General features: G+C 40.9%; 1 protein-coding gene across 1 annotated transcript; it reads right to left on the bottom strand.

Moving 5' to 3' along the window:
- Positions 1 to 18,083, bottom strand: gdpd4a (glycerophosphodiester phosphodiesterase domain containing 4a). Its single transcript, XM_070829320.1, has 17 exons — positions 18,051 to 18,083; positions 17,695 to 17,759; positions 16,583 to 16,688; positions 15,995 to 16,098; positions 15,742 to 15,835; positions 14,173 to 14,232; positions 13,947 to 14,045; positions 13,724 to 13,817; positions 11,651 to 11,796; positions 11,065 to 11,147; positions 9,433 to 9,583; positions 8,941 to 9,159; positions 8,393 to 8,550; positions 4,591 to 4,738; positions 3,507 to 3,589; positions 2,097 to 2,176; positions 1 to 107 (listed from the first exon to the last, which is right to left on the bottom strand). The coding sequence occupies exons 1-17, from the start codon at positions 18,081 to 18,083 to the stop codon at positions 1 to 3; spliced, it is 1,830 nt and encodes a 609-aa protein (XP_070685421.1).
- Positions 18,084 to 18,387: the final 304 nt, after the last annotated feature.

Below are 18,387 nucleotides of genomic sequence, written 5' to 3'. Positions count from 1 at the left end.
TCACTCCTCGGTGATGGTGGGCAGGTGAGGGGCACTGGGTGAACTGGGCGTGCTCCGTAGGTCAGGCCGGACGTTGATGCTGGAGATGGACCACACATCACTCAGCTCTGTAAGGGAGGAATTACAGGTCAAAAAGTTTAGAGTTTATACCTTCACATGTCGAGGAGCATTGTGGGTAATACAGGGGCCATAGTGAGAGAGGAGAGAGGGCTCGAGGCAAGAGTGCATGCGAAACACATATGGGTAAGGACAGGTACAAGCCAGTAAGCCATTAATATTAACAGGTGTCAGACAGACATGTATCTATAAAGGCAAAGATGAGATTTAAAGAAAAAAAGCAACATGCAAATTGCAGAGAGTGGATGCAAAGACACACATACTGTAGCGAGGGCTTATTTCCAGGCTTCACATACTGTAATTCTCTTGTTGAATCAGAGGATTTAGTATCACAGCATATGGAGTTTTTATGGCACCTCTGGCGGATCTTTCTGTACTGCTGCGTTTAGACTGCAGCCAAAAGTGACCCCAATCAGATTTCTTTGCTCATATGTGGCTCAATTTTTGTTTTTTCAGAACAGTGTCAACAGCACAAATGAATATGTGGTCCTAAATCAGATACAGGTCTGTTTTTTATTTATCTTTTAAAATTGGAATCTATGTGACTTTTACATCATTTTAGATTAACATTCATCTTGCCACGAGAGTCTTGCACAGAAGGGCTGAGAGATAAAGCGACCATGATTCAGATAAAGTAGTTAAAAGTCACTCCTGACATCCTGAATCTTTGGATCACGTCTGTTTACTTCTGTGTGTCCTCGTGCTGCATATTGTTCTGTGAGTTAAGTGTGTTCAGTTCAGGACTGTGACCCGTTCACACTGGAAACGGACACATTTTTTTATATATATATATATATATATATATATATATATATATATATATATATATATATATATATATATATATATATATATATATATATATATATATATATATATATTTGAGCATATAATTGAGCACTAAGGCTTGCAATGTGAACGCACAATCAGATAAGGTGTTATGCCCGCTGCACCTTTAATAGCCTTATTTTCTCTAATTATAGCTGCATTGTTGTGATAAAGGGGAATCCACAACAGCATTTTCGGGTCATTTCTGAAGTTTTGAGTGTTGTTCTACTGCTGCTTGCCTAGTGAAGCTTAATCCCCATAATCATGTGAATCAGGCAAATCTCCCTTTATGCTTTCTGTGTGCTTCATAGTTCAAACAGGGCTCAGGGTTCATACAAGCTTCCTGAAGGGCTGACATGCAGGGCTGACATGCAGGGTGTCATGGGTTGAAGACCAAGGGGAGGGAGACGAGGGCTCCGGCAGGGTGGTCAGAGTGGAGGGGGCTCCAGCGAATACAGATGACCTCTGAAGAGTCTGACACACATAGCACACAGACACACATCACTACATGCAAAGACGGTAACTATAAAATGATGCCTCTCTGCTGGTCGAGCCACAGCTGGAGTGAAACTACATTTAAATAAACAAACATCAACTACAACAATTTTAAAAGCGCTGTCTTCACTGTGAAGTTTCTATTGATTCTTAAATGCGTTCAAACTTGGTGAAAAGTGTTTTTTCCTCTTTTAATAAAGTTGGAGCTGCATTTGTAAAGTCTAATCTTAACGCTGACAGGGACGAAATTCATATTAATTTTGATATCACAGGAAGACAGCAAACCAGAAGATTTCCCCAAATGTCTGTAAATATGTTGAGAATAATATTAAGTTTTTAAAAGATGTCTTTTGTTTATGACAGATAATTAAAAGGACCACAACATTTTGGTAATTTGTCTAATTAGCTTTTTCTCTAATAGTTAATATGCTGCTCATCATTCTTTCACTCAAGCGATGAGACAAGGTATCCTAACATCTGGCTAACTGCCTCGTCAGTAAAGACCCAAAATCACAGTAAACACAGCTAATAAATAAAACAACAAAATAAACAGCCAGGATGGAGACAAGGCGTCAGACAGCATGGAAATATAAAACTCTCCACAATGACACACACACACACAACAAACATGGAGGAGAAGAAAAATGTTCTCATACCCGTCCTGAACTTGCTGTACGGTCCAGTCTCGTGAGTCTGCCGGCTGCCGGACCAGAAGGGCAGGCCTCTCTCTCTCCACCTGTGACACACACACACACACACACACAAACACACACACACAAAGGAGATCAGAGCAGCAGTGAATAACCAGACGTGTTTCTATGTTTGCCAAAGTGCTTTGATTCTGCCACATGTACCCTTGTAACCTCTTTGATGTGTACACAGAACATGCATGAGGATATGAGAGAGTGTGTGTGTGTGTGTGTGTGTGTGTGTGTGTGTGTGTGTAAGGTGAGGTTCCAGGTGAGTGTTAACTGAAGCCCAGGTATGAAAAGGAGAAGAGAGAGACTGGCGATGAAAGAGATGATGCGAAAACAACAACAACTAAAGTAAAAATGAAAGCACAGAGGAGCCATGAAAAACCTCATCTGGCTGACAGGAACCAGAAACAGTTTGTACAATGTGTTGTCTGTGACCATAGTTGTTAAAAACTAAATGAAACTTAGCCACCATATAGAGGGAGGAGACATGATGGCGCATATTTTCAGATTTTCTCTCCTGGAAAGCATTCAGTGCACGCAAGAAGTGACAGTGTAGAGAACGGAGGAAAAAAATAGCCTTTTCTCATTTCTGCAAAAACGTTTTGTCGAACCAGAAACAGCCATTATATCGCTTTCTTCAAAGCCACCAGTCTGCATTCACAAAAACAGTAATTTTACCTCACAGAAAACCTCAATCTGTTTCTGTCTTTGTGTTATTGTGGGGCTTTGTGTGACCAAATAATGGCAATGTTGTCGTGTCAATCTTTACGATTACATTGCCGCCTGTTTTGAAGCTGCTGGCTGAGGTGACCTACAGGACCAAGTCCAAATCTTTTTGTACCCATTCCACATTTACACTCTAAAATATGTCTAATTAGGGCCCTGGTTTCTGGATCTGGGCATTACACAAGCCGGATTTACCTACTAACCTGCTTTTTTTACATAAGTTTTTAAACAGAACAACACACACCTTTATTTCTGACTGGAAACAATCTGAATGAAATAATGGGCAGGATGGGTCTTCTTCACTCCTTTGGGCTGAACCTGGACTGCTTTTGCTAGTCTGAACTCTTGTGTTGTGATGAAATGATGGCATATAGTACATAAATACATTTGTGGAGTTTTATCTCTTTGTGTTATCCTCCTTACACGGATCAAAAACACTTTTGTCTTCAGTCTCTTCACATCATATGGCCACAGTGATACACAGTGATATTAGTAATAAAAACCTCATCAGCCACCAGGATGACTCAGCCCTTCACAGTCTCACCACCCAAACATCCATAACACCAGACGCTACGGTTAGCAGGGAGGAACAATCGTGACAGCAGTGTGTGTGTGTGTGTGTGTGTGTGTGTGTGTACGCACCAATGGAATATGAAAACTGCGATGATGAGGAAGGCAGACACAGCATCCGTCAGAGTCCACATCAAACTATATTCCTCGGGAGTCTGGAGAGAGACAAAGACAGAAGAGTGTGAACACGAATATCACTGGTTCATTTAGCAACCAGAAAATATTGGGCTTAGACTTGTACACCGGTAATAATAACCTAATCAGACTCATTTGAATCTACACAGACGCGTAGGTGGAGAGAGAGAGAGTGTTTATGCAACCAAAAAGGCCACAGGCTCAATCTTCAAACACCCACGATACCTGCTGAGGAGCTTTTTAAACTGATACAGAACCTCCTACCTGCCAACTCACTGAAAGCCAGAGCAGATAAAAGCAACTTCTAGATGTCTGAAATATAAATGGAGCTGCAAGGGGCATGTCAGTCCTAACGTTAAGACCTAATCTTTGGTTTTTCCAAAGTAAAACTAGCCCTGATGATGTCAGGGTTATGAATAATATCGAGTCAGCCCAACCTGGGATCTGTAGGTGTTATGGTCCATATTTTATTATGGCCAACTATGGGGACTGATTCCATTACTGCGGGTGCCAGGTGTGTTTGTCATTATGTGCTATGGAGGCTCCCCGTCATCTACCAGACAAACGAATGAAGAATGGCACAGCCTGGCAAGTCTTTCTGTTATTTTGATCTCCTATTAGGCTGCCATATGCTATATCTGGCATGACAGACATTTTTTTAAATAATTGGGTCTAATCGGATCTCGGAATGAATTATCCTGGGCCCATTAGGGTTTTGGTCCCATGAAGATCTTTAACCTAGACTGACTGATTCAGTCACATAAAAGGTACCAACATAATCTTTAAATTAACTGTTTTTATTTCCTCAGTTATCCAGGAGGGACTGAAGTTTGTGCCGTTATTAGATTACAATGTTAGTTCTGTTATTCCACACTGACAGCTGCTGTAAGACAGCAGTAATGATTTAGTGTTGTACTGAGTGCCAAGATCACTGATAGAGCTACTCACACTCAATATGATGACGACCTTATTAAGGACCGCAGGGATCGTAATATCTGACAACAGAGCTGCATGTGCTCACCATGAGGAAGAGCGGCTTGTTGATGTTGGACAGGACGTGGATGGAGTTGGTGGTTACGGACTGAGCTCCGGCACACCAGGCCAGGGTGTAGAGCCACGGCTGGCTGATCACATACAGGTTAGTGCTGATGTTCAGTGACTGGTACTTACTGTTGGGAGAGAGAGAGGAGAAAATTACTTCACTACTTTAAAAAATCCAGGAGGAACTCATTAAAAAACAGTCTCCTTAATCACTTGGTGCTGAGACTCTGTGACTCAACATCCTGTTCAATTACAAAAATCACATTGGCACAAAATATCAAACCCATTAATAAATCAGATCAGATTTTTACAACAGTCCCACATCTCGCACCTATAGAGCTGAAAACCAGAATGATTGCCTTGTGGTTGTATGTCTCCGCAAGAAGAACTTTTTTGGGATAAAATAAAAATCATCAACTCATCTTTTTATACTATCAGACATTTCTGCATATTTTTTTTTTCATAATTTGCACATGAATTATCTTAACTAATTAATTAACAACATCTAATCTGGATCAAGATCTAAAAGACAGTCATGGCTGCCAAATGACGAGTCTGTTTGCAGCCACTGAGACGAAGCTGCACAAAATATAATATCGACCTAAAAGAAGCCTTCCTCCAGAAAGCTGGCATCATATGTCCAGACAAAGGAAAACCTCCCAACACGTTGGATGTGTTTGCTGTTTTCTGTTGGTTTATAGTAAATTCTAAAGGACTGCCCTGTTTGAGATACTTGTTGTCACGTGATTACTAATCGACCGTTTTCAAGATTCATGCCAGTAAAGCTAATTTGACTGGACTTGAGAGAAAGCAGAGATCGAAGGATGAACACAAAAGGGAAAGAAGTAGAAGGCAAAAAGGAAATAAGGAGAGAGAAAGACCATTAATGAGAGGAGGGGAAGACTGAGCAGAGAGAGAGGGAGGAGAGGCTTTGGATTAGGAAGGAATGAAGGGATGAGGGGAGGGGAGGAAGAAGAGGAGCAATTTATCACAATGGGAGAATTACATGCACCCGTCTCTCACTAACACACAAACAAAAAGGTATCTCTGACTGTTGGGATGACAGCGTCCTTTGAAAGTCTAATGATGGTCTGCTGAGGTAAAGAGTGAGAGACAGAAGATTAGAGAGAGAGAGAGAGAGAGAGAGAGAGCACAAAGAGAGAAAGAGAGGGATCGATTTTCTATGAGGAGGAAGATCAGAGCTGAAAGGAAATTATTCTTTGCAAGGTTGCACAACCAGGAGTTGTATAATCTTATTATTTAATTATGACATCACACCAAGTGTCAGTTCAGAACAGTTTGTTAATTCATCTTATTAAGAAGTCTTATTAAAAACTGTGAGCACCATCATCTTCAAAAAATCTCTCTCACAGACTTATTTTATACAACACACCATTTTAAAAGGGCAAAGCAGTGAGCAACAGAAACAAAGGAGCTCCGTTTTGCGCAGAAATAGATGCACAGATTTTACTTCAGTTACTGTACTCTGCTGTTTTACTTCTAATACTTTGTTTTTAACGATTGTTGTTGAAAAAACTGAAGTAGAACTTAATCTCTCATCTTTTCCAGTTCACCTTCACAGACTGCGAGTGCTATGAAAAGTTAATGAACATAAACAGATAACATACGTATGTATCAACAGATGTAAAACAATAGATTTGCGTTATTTTGTGTGACTTTGGTGTTTTAATAGTTCAGATCCAACACAATATTTGTGTATGTCATAAAAACAAAAACAAACTCCTGTGTTTTGAGGGCTAAAATGACTGTTTTTGTCAATGGAGTCTGGTGGCTTTGAACCGATGGTTAAACAAAAAGGATTTTACAAGCACTTCATAACGTTGCCGCCTGATTCACAGCTGCCCGCTGAGGCGCTCTACCGGACCAATACCGAAACCTTCTGCACCTATCAGTAATTTTTAATGTTTGAAATGTTTAAAAATATTGGAATTACTTTAAGGCGTTCAGTAGTACAAAGCAGGAAGTATTGTTTATGAACTGGTATCGAGCTAAAGTGTCTAGAAAATGCCTTGAATGACTCACAACCCTGGTAGTGATCTACCACAGTTTGTCCATTACAGACATGATACAGACGATGAGCACAACTTTAAGACAACGGTTACCACACAATGTGACGCCATCACCAGGCATCCCTCGTTGGTGACTAATACGGTGCCATCAAAGCTGATATTTCCACATTGCAGTGAGATCACAGCGGGGATGAATCAGTAGCAGCAAGGGAAAACTATTTCAGTGGCTTGTGTGAGTTGTGTTTAAAACGGTCGATGTGTGAGTCACTCCACACCGTCTTCAAATCCTTGTTCTTTCCAGATTGTTCTCCCGCAGCTTCTGTTTATGTCAAACACCTCCTACTCTTTTCTCTTGTACTGTACGTCCCCTTCTCCTCTAATCCACCTCCTCCTGATTTAAACTCAGAACTCCAACGTGCTTTCCTCCGCCTCCTCACTCCTGTCCTGGACTTCAAACCTGACCTGCCCTTTACCTCCCTCTCTCCGCTCCCTCACCCCTTCTTCCTCTCTCTTCCTGAGGCGACGGGGAAGCAACCAGATGGAGCTGCTGAGGAGGTGACGGCCATCTGTACCTTCTGTAACAGACAGTTTGAAAGCTCACGGTGTCATGTCATGTTTCTCTCAGCAGGTATAAAAAGCTATATTTTTTGCATAATTGAGCACTTAACTGTGCGTGTGTGTATATATAGTGAGCTTTATTTTTGTTTTTTATTTTCTAATCTGATATACAATTTTAGAAATATGAAGTACAAACATGCTACAACTATAGTTCTACTTTAATTATTGCTTTTTTTCCTGATGCACCATTAGGCGCACATCTATTTTGTTGTGATCAGTGTCTTCTTGCAGCAGGAAAACATAATAACGTTTGTGTGAGGTTACAAAATTTGGGTGAAAATCATTTCAAACCATTCTGGATATTTTTAGGTTAAAATCTGTCATAACAAAGATCATTTAAGTTAAATGTTTTTGCTGCAAATAGTTCATGAATCATTGTTACAAGAATGCAGCAATCACAAATATTATGTTTCAAGATTCAAACATATTTTGAGTTCTAAATGATCTTTTTGAATCGATCCTGCAGATCGGTTCAGCAGCCAAAAACAGGCGGCAGACGAGCTATAGTTGCTGTTATGTAATCCTTTGTGGCAACAGTACCCAATCAAAGTGCGTCCAAAACAGATCCTTGCTTTTGCCACTGACAACTTCTGATTGTCATTCTAATTCTTGACAACATAACAGAACGGATTCAGACCTGTAAGATCCTTTTTTATGACCAGAAACAGCTGTTAAATCACTTGACTCAAAGCCACCAGACTCCACTGACAAAAGCAGTAATTTTACAATTGAGTTGCAGGTCTACGGCTGTTTAGATCAGTCAAGTTTGTTTGTGTTTTTGTGTGACTCTGGTGTTTTAAAAGGTTAGTTTAGATCCAACATAATGTTTGTGTTACACACGATAACACAAACAAATTAACCAATCAAAGTAGCAGTAGGCCAGCCACTCCTGTGTTCTGCATGGTAAAATTTGTGTATTTTCCAATGGAGTCTGGTGGCTTTAAAGAGATCTTACAGGTCTCTGTTATTCAAAGTGTCTGACAACATAATGTAAGGATCTCTACAAAAATAATCATTACAGGTATTACAGTGATGGCAGAGGCAATCTACTAGACCAATTTCAGAAGTTTTTGTAAAAATATTGTTATAATGTCACAATGTTTATTACTCCATTAAAAATGTGTGTGCGTGTACCTGATCTGTTGCTGTGACATGGTGCTGTAGTGCAGATTCAGTCTGGTGATGTGGCTGTCTGTCAGTTCCTGAACAGAAGCCTTTTCTCCAGAGGTCTGCTGCAGCTGTGGGTCCATGGCCTGGACCATGTCCCTGTCTTCAGATGGCAGCCACAACACCTACACACACACACACACACACATACAATGTAAGAAATACACAATGGACACATGCACATAAACACACATCCATAAATTCACATAATACGTCATCACCACTTGCAAAAAACATTAAAGAAAATGGAAAAAACTGCTGTTGAAGATATTAAAATAAGAGACTTCACGATCGTACTGGAGAAATCATATTGGCCAAAATAAAAAATGTGTCACAACAATACGAGTGACCTTCAATCCTGGTGTACAAGTGATAACTACAATACAAGCTATGAATATGTTTGTAGAGCAACTGTTCAGTTTGTCACTTAATCATCAAACAACAAACCCAGAAGCACATCGTATACTACAGGCTTACAGCTTGTGTTTTTACCTACATCCATCCTGACCAGTTACCTGGGAGGAGTTGATGTGGGCCTGCACCACCTGCAGAGTGGTGTTGATGTATGACTGCCTGTAGGGATGTCCGTACGGTGGCCTGCGCAGGTCAAACAGCACTAGTTTGCCACTGCGGGCCGCTACCTCCAGGAACTGGGCCAGTGAGGGAACAGACTGGTTCTGGGCCTGGGAGCAGTCGGCCTCAGACAGGAGCGACACAGTAGCAAAGGGATCCTTCTGTAAAAGAGTGTGTGTGTGTGTGTGATGTTGAAAGTTTATAAGAATTCGCAGAAAAGAACAAAAAGAACAGCTAAACATAGTTGTGTTTAGGAATCTGCATGTTCTCCTTATGCATTGTCGCAGCAAGAAACATAATATGTTTGGGTTCCCATTGAAAAATATGGCTACGCTAGACATCTTTGTCTTTGAACACAACATCAGTTTTCATTTTCAAGTCGTCATTTTCCTCCTAGAGTTAATTGCGTGTGTGTGCGTGTGTGTTAGTCTCACCAATAAGAACCAGTCACCAGCATTCAGCTGCTGCAGCTCGGCCCAGGTGAACATGGAGGCGTCGAGGTGCGACCGATTCGGGAAAACCTCAGCGACGTTAGTGGTTCTCCTCAGAGTGGAGTCGTGCATCAGGAAGGGAACGCCATCAAAACTGCAGAGAGTCATGGAAATATATATATAAGAGGAAAGTTATGACGAGGAAAGGAGAGGAGGGCAGGTAGGAAGGATAGAGAGGGAAGGAAAAGAGGGAAGGATGATGAAAGTCAGCAAAGGGCATTTAATTCTCCAAACCTCTGTTCACTGCACAAAACACCAGCAATCAAATTAAGTCACACAGGCAATCTCTGCGAGCCTGTCATCTCAATTAATCACACGAGTGATATCAGTTACCTACATGCCCATAAACACACACACACAGACAGCGATAGATTGCCTCACAAAACCCTTGACAGTTTAATTACACAGGAACTGCCAAGTAGCCACAATCATTCATGCAGACTGCACACACACACACACACACACACCTCATTCTTAAACACACACATACAGGAACTACCAGGCTCACAGGGGTCACCAGCAGGATGGGATTAAGCTAACCCGCTGATGCTAAATCATGCTGTGTTGCTAATCCCCCTGTTCTCAGGCTGTAAAATAGTGTGCTAACCCACCGGCCACAGGCTAATGGGGGAGCTAATGGCTAACTGGATTAGCATGGCGGTAATCATCTTAGCGGTGAGGGTAGCGTGCTAGAATCTGATCTGTACAATTAGCATCAGTTCACTGTCGACTGACTGCTCCGCTGGTGATTCTAGCAGCGAGAAAACATGCTGTGATCTCATGTTATTTGATCGTTTCACTCAGAGATAACTGGGTCACCTTTGAACAAATGTGAATGTTCTGTGCATTTTAACAATTTGTTCAATTAATCAGACAGTCGGCAACCACATTCATGTCACAGGCTGCACCGCTTTCAGTAGTAAGAGTTCAAAATCCAGTAATCTGTGTTGGCTGTACTTGTGAAATGTTTTCCTGATATTAACCGTTTGGTTTTCTGTCGCTTAATAAGTTGCATAACCACATTGAATTGAATTCAATGAAGCATTCCCCTCTTTGAATGCCTTTAAAGGTCTTTTAAAAACGGCCGTGAAGAAAACCTGCTGCTGTTTAATAGATATAGATATTTCAGGATCTTTAGTAAATTGATATAAAAGTAAATGAATGAATGTGTGAGTGACATATTACATTTTGTTGCAAGCATGAGCAGGATGATCCATTTTGTGATATGAGGTACTTTTTACCTAAATAGATGACAAACACTTCTTAGTATTGGACAGTTCTTTGCACACAAAAACAGAATGCCTGAACGATGAGCATGCAGATTTCTGTGTGTAAGCATCATTTTAGTTTTCTCCTTACGTTAACATTCAGTGTTTTTCATAAAAACATTGCTCTGTAGCCCTACTGCTGGTTCCACAGGGTCTTTTCATCTTCCATGAGATATAATAAATGATGTAGAAACCTGAGAAAGCAGTTAAAATGTGTTCACCTTGCAGCTGAAAGATGAATGAAGAAGCTGCAACAACCACTGCAGTGATGACAGTGATGCGACAGATACAAGGTGAGAGCAGTTACCTGATTGTGACGTCAGTCTCCAGTCCTTCTCCTCCAGCTTCCACTGCCTTCTCAAACGACATGACAGTATTCTCTGGAGCCAGCTACACACACACACACACACACACACACACACACACACACACACACACACACACACACAGTGTTTAAATGATAAATATAAGTCAATCAATCTTTATTTATATATGCTTTCCATAAAGAGCAGGTCTAGACCAAATTCTTTGATTAAGAGAGAGACCCAACGATTCAGGAATTCAAAATTAAGGATTCAAGAGTCTCCACGTAAGAGATAAGATAAGATCAACTTTATTCATCCTGAAGGAAATTATTTAAATGACAAGCATCAGATATTATATTAGGCAACAATGGCAGGAAAAACTCCCCTTTAATGGGAAGAAACTTCGAACAGAACCAATAAAAAAAATATATTTTTGGATTTTGCATCATTCATTTCTTTTTTACTTGCAACTTTATTTATATTTTATATTTGCAGTCTTTCCTTCCTTTGTACTGCAACAACACCTTCAGATGAATAAAATTAGATCTTATCTTATCTTAAGACAGGCCCCATTCAGTTCAGCCTCACCATTGGAGCTCCTCGGTGTCCGATGAGCGTTGGGGCGGGTCCCAGCGTTCCCGCCTCTTTAATGCAGGGCGAGTACATTCCCAGAGGGACCAGGTAGAGCGTGAACAGCATGGACAGGTAGAGACCCAGGACTGCCACCTGACGCACTGATGAACACACAGCACAAGAGATATTGTTATGCACTTTCATTTAGAAAACATATTTAAGAAGAAACTCTTTCTGGTTTATTAAACTTTACTGCTGATGAACTACAAATGGAATATGTGGTTTACACGACCCGTGTCATAATAGTCTGCATGTAAATTAGGCGTTTCAATCAACATACTGAAGGCCTTCAGCTTTATCGATTCACTTGCCTCCCTGCTCTACTGGTGGTCACCAGATTATAAAGAGAGAGGGAAGCTCTGTTCAGTTGTAAATGTCAACAGGTGCACTCGGTCAGGCTCCATACTGTTACAGCTGGGTGCAGGCACCTGTCGCCAGATTTGGGGCATCGCTTTGTGACTTGACTCCAGTTGTCTCGCCGTCGTTCAGTGTGTTTTCCTCTGTATTTACTCCAATATGTAATTAAAAAAATCTGTATTTTGGTGAAAATAATTCATTATTACTACATTACAATGACTCATGATGTTCATTAGTCTTTGCAGGTTTTAATAATCTAAAAAGGTCTGCTTTCACCTTTACACAGCATCCCTGTATATATTACAGCTTTGGCAAGCTTCTCTCATCTGCCTCATCTCCCACCAGAAGAGACTCCCGACGTGACTCAGCATCACTCTACTCGCTGAATCACCATGGCAACCAGGGACAGTACCCATGGAGACCAAAGAGAGAAGAAAGACGCAGAGAGAGACACAGAGGTCAAAGCGATTCGGTGGAGAGGGAAAGGCAGTCAGACACAAAGCAAGACAGGCGGAGAGGCCAAAAGACACGTGAAAAGAAAAAGAAAGGACAGCAGCAAAAGGAGCAGGGAAGGTGAGAAAGGAAGGAACGATCGAGAGACCAAAAGAAAGAGTGGACGTAAGAGGAAAGACGGCATCAGTGAGACAAAGAGAAGAGTGTAGGAAAATGAGACATTGATTTTCTGTGGAGAGAGAGGGAGAACGAAGGAAGGCAGGGAGGTCTACAGCTGTGTAATCCATGCCAGACAAGTGCGTCACGTTGCTGAGGAGTGTGTTTCAGGTCAGAATAGCTTTATTCCCAAAGGGAGGGGGGCAGCCCGGTACTACTACAACTGAAGCTTTTAGAGCCAAACTCTTCACTGTCTGCCAACAATCAGCCAATATGTCATTTCAACAAGGTCCCTCAGTCCGTCCTTCCCTCCACTGTTACATCAATGAGAGGTTGGTTGTGCTCGTCTCTAGATTTCTTTTTCTTCTGCCTCCCTTTCTCTCTAACATTCCTGAACAGGAAGGTTTTGATGTAAAAAGGGTCCTGAAGGACTTGGCTAAACTGTCTGGGGGTCTGGATTGAGGCAAAGAGTGGATCAAATTGATTTTAAGGTTTTAAATCATGGTTCTTATTGTTTATGTTGCAATAATTAAGTTAAAACATAGATACAAATTAGTACAAGTATTATTTTTTGTTCACTCTATATTCATATACCAAATGTTCTGGAAAATGTCAAATCACTGTTTCTTTCCAATTTAAAGGTTGATTTCTGCTCCTGACTGAAAGCTGAAGAAACCAGGCGGTTAATTGTGATTTAAAGAAGTTATCATTGTCAGACCATAAGACTCCCGACAAACTTTTTTCACCACTCATGTAACCAACCTGAAAAATTATTTCAGCCATCCTGAAGTCAGTGTAAATCACTAAAAATTCAAAATGTTAAGTATTAAAAGCTGCTTAGAGCTTAGCAGTCATAATCCCTCACTAATATCTATTTATGTTGCTGTGAAAACATCAAAAAATGTCTTCTTCAAACAGCTATATTTAATCAAGTGTCTTACCAAAAACAACTGAACACATTATGATAATGTTATAACTTACCTAATTCAGCTTTGCCCAATACTCCTTTTTACTGAACAGAGCTTGAACACATCATAATGCACCTCAGTGACACTTGCTTACCTTTTTTGTTCATGCGGAAGAAGTGCAACGCTATTGGCCAGGAGAGAATCGCCATTAGTGAGACTGCAGCCACGTGGAGGAAAGGTGCCGTCACCTAAAGATGAAAGCAGGAAGAGAACGACAGAAAGGCAACGGGTCGGTCAGAACCGTTAGCACAGACGTTGGGTGAACAGGTCACGATGTATCGCACATTACAAGAATCCAGGTTTCAGGATTGGCTGACCTGCAGGGAGAGAAGCAGCGTCTTCCATTCTTTGCTCCAGACGTCAGACAGGATGGCTGTAGCGGTGACAGAGAACGCCAAAGTCACCACGATGCCAGTCTGAGGAAGAAAAAAAAAAAAAAACACAGGAGGGTGAGAAAACACAATCTACTACGACATAAAACAAGGAGGAACACAAAGACCTGTCTGCCAGTGTTAGTGTTGATTTATCCTGTGTGTGTAATACCTTGTGGCTCCAGTGAAGGTACAGCCTCTGACCCTCAGACAGCAGACACACCGCCAGCACCTAAACAATGTTCAGACATTCATCAGGCTTTTTTTCATGAGGCTGCTTCAAGTAACACTCTACTACAATTTATCTATTAACAAAAAGTTAACTACTGGTGCAAATCTGTTTCCAGCGGACCAGAAACAACACGCTTTCTACTACATTTCTGAACATTGTTAAATCACAATTTAATTTTTAATGAAACAGTCAAATCCTTGTCTTTGCATGCCAAAACTGATTTAACAAATGCTAACAACGCTGTCAAAGGCGTCCTGTAGTCTTACATAGTACACTTCACCTCAGGCAAGCTTCTAAAGTGATGGGAGGGCTGAGGGGCTAATGTGCACTCGACCTAATGAAACACATCGCTTTAAGCACTCTAGTTTAGTAAGTAAAAAATAAAATAAAGTGACTCTTCGTTGGGTCCGATTAGATGATGGCTGACAAAGTTTTACTGATAATAATCTGTGGTTAGAACAGCAACAGGGAGGTCAAGTGTTCACAATCACTACATTAGCTAGAAAGGGATTAAAGTGTTTTCCATCCACACGAAGGTTTTCTCAGTTCATTCAGAGATCTGAACTGGACACCATTGATCCAAAAACAACACTGCCTGCTGTTGCCAAGCTGTAAAGAGTATATAATCAAATGTTTTTATTTGCTTCTTTTTGTTTTGCTGACTCTATATGTACAAGTCTGGTATCATTTGTATATATTCTGGTGTCTAAATAACTGGTAGGTTTTACAATTGGTCTAGTTAGATTGCCTCAGCCAGCCATGAAACGGGCTGCAACGGCTGCAAGGTTATCCCCTGAGTAAACTGCACCCAATCAAATACGTCTGCTAGCCATCGACAGGCTCAGATTGTTATTCTAAGAGTCTGATAACATCACAGAAAGGATCTCTACAGAGATAGGCCTGTAAGATCCTTTTTATCTAACCCAAAACAGCCGTTATCACTCTTTTCAAAGTCAACGAACTCCATTGACAAAATCAGTCATTTTAATCACACACACCACAGGAGTTGCTGGTCAATCAGTACTTTTTTTGGTTTGTGTTATTGCGTGACACTGTGTTTAAGGGTTAGGTCGGATCCAACACTATGTTTGAGTAACACTCAATAACACAAACTAATTAACTGATTGCAGAACGCAGGGGCTGCTGATCGAGCTCCTCCTCAAAGTAAAATGACCGTATTTGTCAATGGAGTTTGGTGGCTGTGAAGAGAGCGATATAAGGGCTGTTTGTGGTTAAACAAAAAGGATCTGACAGGTCTATTTCTCCACGGATCCTTTCTGTAATGTTGTCTCTCAGTGGCAGATAGAAGCACTTTTAGTGGACTTTCTTTTGCACTTGCTCCAAAGAAATACGTTGCAGCCTGTTTCATTGCTGCTGGCAGAGGCGATCTGCTGGACTAATTCCAAAACTTATATACCTGTATACCTTCCAGTCATTTTGAACCTAAAAATAAAGCGAAAAGAGTTGTCCTTCAAACTAGACAGGCTGAAATCACATCAGTGTTTGTACCAATAGCAGGGCGATGTATGTAAAGAGAGCAGCAGCAACGACCAGCAGGACCAGAGACCATGGAAACCAGAATCCCAGAGTCCCGAAGTTAAACCTGAAGAGGCACAAGAAAAACAATCTACAGTTATCACATACGCTGTGCTTGATGTTGTGAAGAAAAGTTTGAATGGTCCCTTTAATTTATCTAAGATGAACAATTCACTCTTTACGTGTGTGTGTACTGTATGTGCAGTTTGTGCTGTGTGTGACCCACCAGTCAAAGTCATTGTAGTCATTCTGAGCTTCACTCCAGAAATAAAGGAATAAAAAACTCAGGAAGAAGGTGAGGATCAGGAGGCCAAAACTGCCACATTCCACCTGTAACACACACACACCACATTTTATCCTACTAAACTACCCACTTCTTCTCAAATTAAATAATAAACTTGAATTAAAATCACTTTTGAACATCTACCAATCTTTGAAATACACTCTGATTCAATTTGTTAGATAAAAGGATGAAGCCTAATGAGCCTGTATTTATGTAGCTGACATTTAAAAAGCTTTTAAAGCGAAACATTTACAGTTTACAGTGAACGCTACACTATCTGGCAGCCACAGAGGAAGTTAATCATATTAGCGGGTGCATATGGAAGCAGTATTTTTTGATAGAAGCTGACAGAGTATGTTCACTATGTGCTGATACTGTTTCAGAGAAGAGCAGAAAGTCAGCAGGCTGGACAGAAGAAAACTGCCCAGGGAATCAATACTGATACTGTGCATGATCAGCAACTAACCAAACTCAACTCACTGCTTATAGACGGTGCTCTGAGTGTGTGTGTGTGTGTGTGTGTGTGTTTACCTTGCTGCAGCAGCACTCTCCCGGCTGCGCCCGGGCTCTTTGGTATCGTCTCCATTGGCAACCATAGAGGCCGGCCAGGCAGGAGACAAACGGCTGGTGTTCATACCTGGTGCGGTGCATTAGGAATGAACCCATGACATAAACATCAGTTATCTGTGTAGAGTATTTAGACAGTCATCTACATACTAGGAAACCTGTGACCACAACAATCCAAACATTACTAAGGCTGCCACTAAAAACTGGATTCTGTGTTCTCAGTCAACAAAATGCACAGCAATCAAATTAATCTTTATGTTTTAGCTGTTTTTAGTGTGTTTACTGTGTTTGAGATGGTTCAGATTCACTGTTTGATTTTTGCAAAGGCATTTTCTGACGCTTTGAAACAAATTTTATTTGGCTAAATTGCATTAAGGTGGTGGCAGAAAGCTCACCATCTTAAATGTAATCTGCAAGGCTAGACGCCACTAGTAAAGGAAGACAAAATATGGTTTTGTTTTATTTATCTTGAACTACTCAGATCTTCTATTTGAGAGAAAGTAGTAAAACCACAGTGTAGAAATACTCTTACTAGCAAAAGCCCTGCATTCAAAATTTCACTTAAAGTAACAAAACATACATCAAGTAGCAAAAAGTTAAAGTACTCATTATTCAGAATGATGTGCTGTGTTATATTATTGGATTATAGTTATTGATTGTTCATCACTTTAATGATGAAGATGGTAAAGGAGTAATTACTTTACATTCTACTGGGTAGCTTGTACATTTCTCTCAGCGGATCAATAAAGTCTTATTGATGTTATAATATCATAATTTATTTGTCACTTCAGCTGTCAAATTTAATGGAGTAGAAGCATAAAGTAGCAGAAAATGGAAATACTCAAGTAGCAGAGTACAGTACTCTGCTAAAGGTACTTTTCACTGCAGGTTATTATGCACATTTGTACAAACTGAAGTCGACTGTGAATGTATTTATAAACGGCTACCTAACCACCAACTGTTTCCACAGCAACCACTAATGCAAGCAAATGCATTCGTTGTAGTAGACATCAGAAAGACTTTAAAAAAAAAAAAAGGAATCCATCAAAAGGAAGGAAAGACGTGTTGTTCTGTACCTTTGCAGCAGCTGCCGCCGCACCACCTTTAGCTTCCCCAGCTTCAGTCTGGTCACGGGTATACACTCACCCACAGCCCGGCATCACAGAGAGAGAGAGAGAGGAGAGAGAGAGAGAGAGAGAGAGAGGAGGATGAAGAGGGGACAGGAGAGGAAGAGGACAGGGGGAAATAAAGGCAGGACTGTTGGCCACCACACAAACTCCACCTATAGGGAGAGAGAAGAAAGTTTGGATCAATTTAAAATGTATTTATAGGAAAACTAGACTCAGCAGGACTCTGCATGTGTGTGTGTGTGTGTGTGCACCCGTACAGCAGTGGAGTCCTGGTTTTATTCCTGCGGCCTGCTTAAACTAACCCAGAAGATAAAGATCCTCTCACAGAGATACATGCCGACCTATATCTGACAGAACTGTGTGTACACAAGTCAAGTGATGCTACACAAAACATGTCTGCTCAGGTGATTTATTGCTGGTACATGCACACACACACACACACACACACACACACACACCCCTAACCTTGACCTAACCGTGACCTTACCCTAAACCGTCAACCTAAAATTTATTGATTTACATGATGGGAATTTGCATTTTGTCCTAAAAAGGAAGGCGAGTCCTCACAATGTGACTGTTTAAACAGATTTGGGTCCTCATACACAGGAACACACACACACACACACACACCTTCTTTCA

This window comes from Pempheris klunzingeri, chromosome 4 (assembly GCF_042242105.1).
Source record: "Pempheris klunzingeri isolate RE-2024b chromosome 4, fPemKlu1.hap1, whole genome shotgun sequence".
In the NCBI taxonomy this organism is placed as follows: Eukaryota; Metazoa; Chordata; class Actinopteri; order Acropomatiformes; family Pempheridae; genus Pempheris; species Pempheris klunzingeri.
Note: the sequence above shows the minus strand (reverse complement) of the source record. Positions and strands in the feature narration are given on the sequence as shown.